The sequence below is a fragment of the Microtus pennsylvanicus genome, chromosome 11 (assembly GCF_037038515.1).
Source record: "Microtus pennsylvanicus isolate mMicPen1 chromosome 11, mMicPen1.hap1, whole genome shotgun sequence".
Taxonomy (NCBI): domain Eukaryota; kingdom Metazoa; phylum Chordata; class Mammalia; order Rodentia; family Cricetidae; genus Microtus; species Microtus pennsylvanicus.
In genome coordinates this window covers 89,004,957-89,016,119 of record NC_134589.1, presented here as the reverse complement: position 1 = coordinate 89,016,119, position 11,163 = coordinate 89,004,957, and the positions used below count along the sequence as shown (strand labels likewise).

Sequence of the window (11,163 nt, the reverse complement as noted above, 5' to 3'; positions counted from 1 at the left end):
CCTGTCTGAGTATGGCTTTATGTTTTTAACTGTTCCTATATTTTAATATTGGCAGTTAGGAAATCTAATGCAATACAAGGTGAGATACAATGCTTATATAACTTCAATTTTTTTACAAAATTTAAAATGTGCTAAGGAAATCTAATGCAATACAAGGTGAGATACAATGCTTATATAACTTCAAATTTTTTTACAAAATTTAAAATGTGCTAACTTACTTCACTAGATAAATTTTGGCACTTCAGTCTGTGTCTGTAGTTTTCATTTTCTGCAATCATTCTGGAAATGACTTTGCTAACTTTTTTCCACACTAAGACCTTGAAAAGATAAACAGCGTTAAGAAACACTGGGCACAAGTGTGCCAGGCCTTTCGATGGAGGTAACTGAGAGTGACTGCTGGCCTGTGTGTTTGTCAGTGTTATTAGTGTGAAGCAATACACAGAGGACCATTAAGTCCATGACCCCAGGGGTCACTAACTTGTCTGACCTTCTTCCTGTAGTGTTTAAACCACCTCTCCCGGATGATGCTGCCTTTGAAAAAAAAAAAAAACAAGCCGGGCAGTGGTAGCGCACGCCTTTAATCCCAGCACTTGGGAGGCAGAGGCAGGCGGATCTCTGTGAGTTTGAGACCAGCCTGGTCTACAAGAGCTAGTTCCGGTACAGGCACCAAAGCTACAGAGAAATCCTGCCTCGAAAAACCAAAAAAAAAAAAAAAAAAAAAAACCAAAAAACAAAAAAAAAAACCCAAAAAACAATGGCTGCAAAATCTTGCTAAGTGGGTCCAGCACATCCAATTTTCAAAAGGTACTAAAAATACTGAATTTCTATTCCTGTTTATGCTTCGTTTATAATGTATTTTATTCTAGGTAAGAATTAGCTAGTTCTCCTAGGAGATAGCCAGACAAAGTTACTAGAGATTATGAACATACTAAAATAGAATAAAAAAAACCCTATAAAATCAAATATCTACATATAGACTTTTTTTTTTTTGCTACTTAGCAGTTTGACATTTGACAAGCATTTAAATGTCATCTAGAAGCATCTCTATGTTCTGAGCAATGGGACGAAGAGTTTGCATGTAAATCCCTTACGCCAGGGCACAGCACATGATGTTTAGAGGTAAGCACTGACCATGTTCCTATCTTCTCACCCAAAGGAAAATGGCTTTTGAAGGAAGCAGGTCTCAGTGCAGGGGAAGACTGCAGCTTACTTCAGATATATCCGGTAAAAGTGTTAGTTACCCTGAGTACTGTTTTAGACCGTGCATGGGCTATACACCAAACACGCAGGAATTTATGTGACATGCTCAACTAATAAATTCTTTAAAGTAAAATGGCAAGCATAGATGAGCACAGCACTTCTCTGAAGTATGTTCAAAATGCCCGAGTTACCATGACGTTTGGCAACCAGTGGTGAGAAGGGTTCAGCAATAAAGTTCATCTTTGTCATCTTCCTGCCTAAAAAGTCACATATGTTCTTTGCTTTGGAAAGAGCAATGTGACACCAGTGTAGATATATTCTTTCCTATGAAGCCTGTGATCTTCTCCCTATGCTGCTTTATATTAGCAGTTAGCAATACTCTGTGGAACATAGGTTATGCTTTGAAAGAAATCTCTTGGCAGGTTATCTTTTCATTAAAATGCATTTTATACCTTCAAATATCAGAACTATTTTTCATAGTTAATAAATATTTCCAAGCTCAGTATCATTTTGGGGCAAGTTTCTTTCATTTCCTCATTTCAGAAAATTAAGTTATGAAGGAGATGGACTTTCTTTCACTGTCTTGGAACCTTTGTACACTGTATTCACAGAGTGAGGTCTAAACCTTAAACACTGTTAATTCTCCTTTAGAGCAGCATACCTTTTTCATTTCCTTCATTGTTTTGGAGGACTCATTTAGTGGTATGGGGAAATCAAACTCTTCAGCTGCAGTTTTCTGCTTTAAACCTATTTTTTTTTAAAGAAAAGAAAGATATCAAAATTAATACATATTGTAAAAAGCACTATCCTGAAAACAGAGGTCATAGCAATGTCTCCGAAGCTCTCTGGGGGGTGTTTAGACTTGGTGCTCTATCTCTGTTGACTCTCTGGAGTCCCTTCTATCTGCTGCCTTTGCCTTCAGCACACCTACCTTAACTCTCCCACTTCACTCCTGACAGACCACCCTCTATACCTGGCTTTCCTTTGCACATTCAACAGCTTTCCAGGGAACATTCTTGGATCCTACAAACCATGATGGGTTGTCACAGAACTTCACAGTTTGCTTGAGAAGTGTCTTTTCCTCTGGCAATCCAGTTCTAGTTTGTAGATAGTCGGTGGATAACACATTACATTTGTTGAATGAACGGAAATGTGTTCCCAAATGGCATTTACTAATTTGAGAGGCATATGCCACTGATTCTGGGTGGAACACAGACATGAGGTGAAGGATCTTGGTTAAGTCACATCGTGAGAAACTCATTCCCTTGCTAACTCTTCCAATCTTCCAGGAACAGAGGAAGCCTGAGTTTGTTCACGTGTAATTTAGAGATCTCCAAGACTTGATGCTTTTTCTTTATGACACAGATACCTTCTAGCAGGAAACCTATTTACTACAATTGAACAATATCGTTTCCCCATTATTTTTCTCTTCTTAGCAAGCACACACACACACACACACACACACACAGTGTTCTAATGAAATTTAGATGAGGAGAAAATTACCTATTTAAATAAATAAGTAAACTAGCACACATGCAGATGTGGCATGAACACTCAAGCCTGACAAGTTCTGCTCAGATTTATCTTCCCCTTTGAATGCCACAACTTTCAAGCAGAATGTTGTCATCGTTTCCACTGTTTCCTACTAATAAGACTCACCTAATCTGTTCCTACACCCCTTAAAGTAAGACAGGGGCCATGAAGTCTATTAAAAGCACAGCGAGAAGTAAAACACATGTGCACAAGAAAAACATGTCTTTCATTTCTTCCTGTGCTGTGACTGGGCACCAGGGTATGCTACACCATGGATTTAATACCAACTTACGCTCCCAATCTTCCTCTGGTTCTTGTTGCCCACGCTCTGACCCTATCAAGCTGTACCTGTAGCTCTTCCCTGGTCACTGGCAATCGTCATCCATCCTCCACACTCTGCTCACACATTTCTCTACCTTCGTTATCCTCCAATTATTCACCGTCTCCAAAGTATCCATTGTACACCTCCACAATAGCATTCCTCATCTTTATTTATGACGCATGACTATCTCCCAAACACAGTGACAGGGAACCAGGTTGACCTATTAGTCTTGCCTTAAACGTTAGCTTTGCCTGCTGCTTGTCCCTTGGCTTTCAAAGCACCCGCACGTCGGAGAATGGCTTACCAGCCTGACTTCATTAGGCACCTGTCTCTGGTGACATCATCCCACCATCAATCCCATCTTTAGGGGTTATAGACATGAAAATCACTCTACGATTTAATCAAAAACCTGTTTTTCATTCATTCAGTAAACGTTTAGTACATGTTGTTAGTCGTTCTTGTTCCTCCAAGCCATCTGCTCACTGTGCCAACATTTACTGCGAGCTTATTCCATGCCAAACACCACATTAGGTGCACAGCACAAGCTGAGCTATTTAATCTTCACAGCGACCCCTTGAGGATGAAATCATTATCCACACTTGAAATGTGATAAATTTTTAGAATCAGGCCGGATAACTAAAATGGCAATATTATATTTCCAGGAATTAACAGAACTATGGTTGTCTTTCTGACTTCAAAGCCAGAGCTCTTGATCATCTCTACTGTCCCACCAGAAATGTCTCCATTTCTCTCCTCTTGATTTCCTGTCTTGTGCCTCTTTCTGTTTCTGAACTTGATCAGGTCTCTTTCTTTCAGCACTCACACCTGCTGACTTAAATACCCATATTCACACGTGAGTCTCTCGAGTACAGAACAGTCACCTGATATTGCCATTAGCATTTGACCGATTGTTTACAACATGGTAGATGCCAAATGGATGAATATTCATTTTTAGTTCCCACGGACTTCTAACAAATGTCTATTTAATATGAAATACAACCAAGACTGAGTAAACCTAAGTACTTTATACTCTTTGGCTTAGCCCACGTGCATGTCTCTCTCAAGGCCTCCTTCCCTTGAATACATTCCTGGTTTTACAATCTCAGCAAGGAGGTTATGGAAGTTAATAACTTTGCTCTTCACACAGTGGCCCAGTACAGATATATCAGCCACAGCCTCAACTATTCCCTCTCTCTTCCAATCAGTTATCAGGTCTGTCTATTTACCTCTACAGCTTCAGTCCTGGACTTTCAATTTCTACTGGACTACTATCACTGCCTTGAAGCTGTTTTCCAGCCTCTTATCAGCTGTAAAGCCAAATTAAATTCATCCTGTATCTGAAAATACTAAATAAATAAATAACAAGGCATATCCGAACATCAAGTGCAGAGAAGATATTTAAGTATGTAATCCAAAGGACCAAATCCCACACAGGGTACCAAGCAAGCAGTTGAATGGAACAGACTTGGGTGAAAAGGGAAACCGGGATTCTTAAGGAAAATCTTCCTGGCATGGTTTCTGGAAGAGGGGAGAGGGAATGGTCATAAGCTGAGTTACAAAGGAAACACCGCTAACATGTAAGACAGTGGAGATACTAGGAACACCATTATCTGATCACAATGCAATAAAACAGAAATCACTAACAAAACCAAAGGAATAGGAAGGTCTCAGAATTTCAAACCTTTAAAATATGTTAAGCTGTATCAGTGTCACATGAATGCACAGAATGAAATTAGAGAACATTTTAAAAATCAACAGTGAGATATTACATATTGAGATGTGTGGGTGGTACTAAAAGTGGTTAAAACAAATTCGCCATACTAAATGCTTCCAGATTTTAAAAAGTAAATGAAATGCCTGATTTTCAATCTACATATTCAACACAATCCTGATAAAAATTTCAATGATATTCTTCATAGAAGTAGAAAACAACAATATTAAAACTCATTTGAAAGCACAAAGTATCCAGAAGAGGCAAAGCAATTCTGAATAAAAAGAATAATGCTGATGCTATCAATATGCTTAATGTTGAATCACATGACAGTCACAGTAACAAACACCATTGGTCCTGAGGACATGTAAAATGATGGACAGAACAGGGAGTCCAGCTAGAAACCAGCACAACTAGTCACCGAGTTCTGACAAAGACAGACAAACCAGCATTGGAGAAAAGACAGCCTCACCTACAAATAGTGGAATGGGAAGCTCACATGCAGAAGAAAGAAACTAGTCTCCATTTCTTATCCTATACAAAAACAAACAAAAAAAAACCCCACTCTGAATGGGGGAAAGAACCTTAATATAAAATCTGAAACTGGAAAAAGTAGACAACATACTTCAAGATATAGGTAAGGAAAGGACTTTCTGTGTAGGATCCCAGTTGCCAAGGGAATAAGGTCAACAATCAACAAATGGGATCTCACAAAAAGAAAAATCTGTGTAACAAAGCGAACAGTTGAGGCCACAGACTAGAGAAATATTTGTTGGCTATACATCTGAGAGGATTAGTCCGTGGAATAAACAAAGAGCTAAAAAACTGATCAATAAGAAAGCAGCCCCACCCCTCACCCCGCAAATGAAATAATGAAAGGAACAGATGATTTGGAAAGGAGGAAATAAAAATCATCAATAAATACATGAAAAACTGCTGAACCTCACTAGTCATTGGAGAAGTTTCAACTAAAATCACATTGATATATATTGCCTTAGTCTGAATGTCAGTCATTAAGGAAGCAACACGGTTGACAAGGTGTGGTTTAGAAGGTAAAAACTCCCTGCCACCAAGCCTGACGAACTGAGTTTGATCCCTGAAGCCCACATGGCAGGAGAGAACCGACTCCCACAAGTTGTTTCCTAATGCACACACATGATATGCTGATACACACATGCAATAGGTAGATGGATGGATAATTTTAACAAAAATTTAAGAGGAAAACAACAATAAATTCTGGTGTATATGTGGACAAATTAATCATCTGGGGGGAATGTAAACTAGTCCAAATTCTACAGAAATCCTTATGGAGGATTCTCAAAAAAATCTAAAAAAATAGGTCTATTACATAGCCCAGTTATATCACTCCTGAGTATTTACCCAAAAGACCCAGGTCAACATATCATGGATATACTTGAAGATCAATATTTACGCAAAAGTATTCATAACACCTATGTTTTGGAAAAAAACCTTGGAGTCCAGCAACAGATTTTTTTATCCATAAAGAAGAATGAAGTTTCATTGTTTTCAGGGAAATGAATTCAACTGGACTCAATCATATTAAGCAAATTAGGCTTGTCTCAGAAAGACAAATATTACATGCTTTCATCCATTCCTAGATTTTACATAGTCACATAAAATCATGTGTATATAGATTAAATGAAAATAAGTGAAATTGTCTAAGGGAGTAAATGAAGGGTTGAAAGAAGGGAATTGGGTAAGAGGTTGGGGGTATATTCAATATACAATCTATCTATAAGAAGAAACTGAAATGTATTTTGAAATTATTAAAAATAAATGTCCAATTTTTAGTATAAAAAAGTCTACCAAAAGAAAGCACAGAGAAAAAAAAATAAGGTTAAGAAGTTGATATTAATGAGGAAGAAACAAGAAAAAATGCTTAAGCTGGCGGTGGTGGCACATGCCTTTAATCTCAGCACTCGGGAAGCAGAGGCAGGCGGATCTCTGTGAGTTCAAGGCCAGCCTGGTCTACAGAGTGAGTTCCAGGACTGCCAGGGCTACACAGAGAAACCCTGTCTCGAAAAACAAAACAAAAATGCTTAAGTAATAAATCAAAATCTTGTTTTAAAAATAAAATGCTAATGTCATTAGTACAAAGGGAGAAAGTACATGTCTACATACATAAAACAGAAACAAATTGTGAAGAAGGAATGACCGTTAAAGCTGGGTAAACTTAGAATTAAGTACATTAGCTGCAGGCCTCAGCAGAAACACATGTAGAAACCTGGATGAAGTGTGTAATTGCTTAAGGAAATACATGCTACCAAAAATTAACATCTCAGAGTCAGAAACTGTAAACAGACCAGTTTCCATGGCATAGAGAAAATTAAGAAATTATCCCACAAAACATGAGGCCCAGATGGTTTTGCAGAAGAATTTTATCAAGCCTACATAGTTCCACTGTTCCACAAACTATTCCAGAACATAGAAAGGGAAGAAAGATTCCCAGTTACTTGTATGAAGTAAGTATAACCCTGATACCAAAATCAAGTAAAGAAATACACAGAAAAAAATACAGGTCACTATATCTCATGAACATCATTAGAAAAATTCTAAGCAACTTACTATTAGAGCCTGCCACACACACACACACACACATATATATATATCACTACACATTACTATAAGGACAATATTATCACCACAAATTATAGTAAGTCTTTGACAAAATTTAAAGTCTATTCATAATAAATAAAAAATATTGAAGATAATAAAAGTAGATATACCTTTTCATACTCTAAATATACAGTCTTAGTTCTAAAACCAGTACTTTATTTAATGGAGAAACGCTAGAGGCATTTCTCCTAAGAATAAGAACAAGGTAAGGGATCGACTATCTCTACAACTATTTACCCTGCACAAGAGGTATTAGCCAGAATAATTAGACAAAGATTATTGTAAACCTAAAATGAATAAAATAAATTATCTCTATTTACAAATGACACATACCAGCTGGGCATGGTGGTGTACACCTTTAATCTCAGCACTTGGGAGGCAAAGGAAGGTAGATCTCTGTGAGTTCAAGGCCAGCTGGAAATACATAGTGAGACCCTGTCTCTAAAAATGAATTCACAAGTAATATATACCTGGAAAATATATGAGGATCAGTGATGAAACTAACTATAATAATAAAAGTGGTTGGTGAATTAATAGGATCTAAAGTTAACATGCAAAATTGAATAGGCCTAAGGAAGAGAAGTCAGTCGCAAAGGCTCACATATAAAGACTCCATTTAGATAGGTCCAAAATAAGTAAATCTAATGGAGACAATGTAGATTAATACTTGCTTAGGCTAAGATTAGTGGGTAGTGGAGGCAAAGGTGATGAGACATGATGCCTGCTGTGGCTGCAGTTTCTCTGTGACAGAACAAACACGCTAGAATGGGGAGTTATGTCCATAACTCTGGATGTTGTCAGAACCAGTAACTTGTGTACTGTAAACTGGTGATTGTATACATTGTTAATGAAATCTCAATAAACTTGTTTTTAAAAGTGTAGGTGTGCTGGGCATGGTGACACATGCTCTTAATCCCAGAGTTTGGGAGGCAGAGGTAGACAGATCTCTGAGTTCGAAGCCACCCTAGTCAACAGAGTAAGTTCCAGAACAGCCAGGGCTGTTACACAGAGAAACCTTGTTTCAAAAAACCAATAACCAAAACAAACAAACAAACAAACAAAAAGCCCCAAAGTCCCAAACAAACCAAACAAACTAAAAAAAATCAAGTATAATTGTAAAGCTGAACCCTCAAAGGAGACGAGCTTTTGGAAATGACTACAATGTTTTATACCTTGGCTGTGAAGTATGAAATATGTAATTTTACAAACCTCTTCAAAACACACAAAAACTAATCCTTGCTAAAGATTTTAAATGATAGGCTTTGCATACATTTCTAATGCATTATGTAGTAAGTAACTCCACTTACAATAGGAAAGATTAAATACCAGGGAATAAATTTACCTAGATTTATGCAAAATCTATAATGAATAATTTTGTTTTGAGATATGGTTTTTCTGGTGAGCCCTGGCTGTTCTGGAACTCTCTATGTAGACCAGGCTGGCTTCAAACTTAGAAATCCCGTCTTAGCCTCCTTAATACTGGGATTAAAAGCATGGGCCACCATGTGAATGCATTTTTATTTGTTATTTATTTAAAACATTCCCGAAGGAATTCAAAAGTAGATTGAACAAACAGAACTACATCTTCTGTGTTTTAAAAGGATTTAACATTTCCCAAGATTTTATATTATATATAAATTATATAAATATATTATATAAACATATACTTATATATTATATAAATATAATATAAATCAAGTAATTAGGAATTTATATTTTTTATTGCATGTGAATGGGTGTTTTGTTTATGTACCACCTAGATGCCTGATGCCCAAGGAGACCAGAAGAGGGCGTCAAATTCCCTGGAACTGGAGTTATAAGGTGCCAGGTGGGTGTTAGGGACAAAATCTGGGTCACCTGGAAGAGTAGACAGCGCTATTAACTCATCGGGCCATCTCTCCAGCTCATGTAACTAGCAATTTCAATAATGTTCAGTGAGAATAACTAAGCATGCCAAACCCCCACTTCTCTGAGGTATTGAAGTAGCTACATCCAAGAACTTCTCTCAGGTTTCTGGGCTATCTTAAATGTCCTACAGCCCTTTTTCAGGCCACCCATTAAGTAAGTTAGAGGGATTCTCCTAGTCCATGGCTCCAAGACAGACTGAGGGGGGCTGCCTGGCTGCCTACTGACTGGAACGTATGTGACGACTGACAGGAAGGCTAACCGGAAGACTGACATAAGGGGAGACTGGAAGGAGGGCTGACAGGCGGCCTGATTGACTGAGGGCCGCATTCACAAGATGGCAGCACAGCTGCCCACAGCACCAGCCCTGACAGGAGGGTCCCACCACCTGCTCGCGCCGCTTGCTCCAGGCCCCTGGGCGTTGTAGGCGCTCTCGACCTCCGCAGCTGGAAAGAGGTGGAGTCGGGGATGGCGGCGACCGGGGCCTGGGTGCATGGCAGCTCTCGTCCTGGGGGCCTACTCTCCACGGCCGCTCCCTCCATGGCGGAGCAGGCCCCGAGCTCTGGGCCTTGATGGCCGAGACCTCGGGGGCCCCTCAACTGCCACACGCCACCGCGGTGCGAGGCGAAGCGGGTCACGTAGATCAGGGGAGGCCCCTGCGGCCGTTGGTGGCTGCTGGCTGGAACCATGTCTGTCTTCTGCCAAGTAACAGACGCACCTCAGCTCCTACCCGGGCAGGACTGGGGTGTGTGTGTTTGGGGGGGCAGGCACGTGCAGCAGGCGGGAAGGGGTGGGGAGACGTGGGAGCGGACCAATGAGAGTAGTGGGCGGGGCTTCCTAGAGCCCTCCCCCATGGGGCGGGGCTTCCTAGAGCCCTCCCCCATGGGGCGGGGCCTGGGAACTTGGAGGCCAGACCCCCGGCGGAGCCTGGTACTGGGTTTGGGAAATTGAGGAGTGGACAACTGAGTAGCCGGGAGTCCGGGCTCCAGGTAAAGAAGGAATTAAGGAGAGGAGGGACGGTAGGTGGCTAGAAGGCAGGAGCCTAGGGAGGCCCTGTCTGCCCGAATTTGGGAGGCAAGGAAAGCCATAGTGTAGAGGTTAACAGGAAGGTCCTTAGCGGGAAGGATGGTCTTTTCTATCAAGTACTATAAAACGTGTTTAGGATAAGGAATTAAAATATTTTATTGTAAGACTTTTATGCAGTGTAAAAGTTTTGCTCTCCACCCAGGAAAACTGATTTTCACAAATGCCCTGGCTCTATTTTAGGAATCTGATGGCTTGGAGCAGTGAGTGGCATTTTCGCTTTCCTCCTCTGTTTCCTATAAGCCGATTTTTTTCTTTTCTTTTCTTTTTGTTTGTTTGCTGTTTTGTTTGTTTGTTTGTTTGCTTGTTTTTTCCTAGATAGGGTCTCTCGGCACAGCCCTGGCTCTCCTCGAATTCACTCCGCTGACCAGGCTGACCTTGAACTCAGAGACCCGCCTGCCTCTGCCTCCGGAGTAAAGGCCACCACTGCAGGATTTACAAACCACTGCTTTTCAGACTAGCCACTCGAATACGGTTGTGAGGTCAGACCCCAGCCAATGAAGACAAGGCACAAGCATCACCTGAGTTAGAACTGAAACCAAGTGCACTTTCTGTTTCAGAGTTCACTCTTCCTAGTGCACACTTGTTGTAAAGTTTGTAAAGTTTGCCTGGTCCAGACACGTCGGTTGGAGTAGTGATCTCTTTCTTGCTACTGCTAATCCCACCGGTCGAGGATAAGACCACTACCACCATCTTAAGTCAGACTTGAAGGAAGCTTTAGTTAAATACTGGCCAGAAAGGTGGACTCTGGCCAGGACTACTCCTGGGTTCC

At 40.2% G+C, this 11,163-nt stretch overlaps 1 protein-coding gene across 1 annotated transcript; it reads right to left on the bottom strand.

The window, feature by feature from the left end:
* Positions 1 to 209: 209 nt before the first annotated feature.
* On the bottom strand, positions 210 to 9,997 carry C11H5orf47 (chromosome 11 C5orf47 homolog). Its single transcript, XM_075941842.1, has 3 exons — positions 9,697 to 9,997; positions 1,862 to 1,947; positions 210 to 317 (listed from the first exon to the last, which is right to left on the bottom strand). The coding sequence occupies exons 1-3, from the start codon at positions 9,995 to 9,997 to the stop codon at positions 210 to 212; spliced, it is 495 nt and encodes a 164-aa protein (XP_075797957.1).
* Between the last annotated feature and the right edge of the window lie 1,166 nt (positions 9,998 to 11,163).

What these genes read in the sequence shown, in the direction of transcription:
- C11H5orf47 (XM_075941842.1), bottom strand. Translation starts at nt 9,997, where the DNA reads ATGGTTCCAGCCAGCAGCCACCAACGGCCGCAGGGGCCTCCCCTGATC. An exon ending in GGAGCAAGCGGCGCGAGCAG is followed by an intron (nt 1,948 to 9,696) that starts GTGGTGGGACCC and finishes AAAAAAAAATAG; the next exon opens with GTTTAAAGCAGAAAACTGCA. An exon ending in CAATGAAGGAAATGAAAAAG is followed by an intron (nt 318 to 1,861) that starts GTATGCTGCTCT and finishes TATCTTTTCAAG; the next exon opens with GTCTTAGTGTGGAAAAAAGT.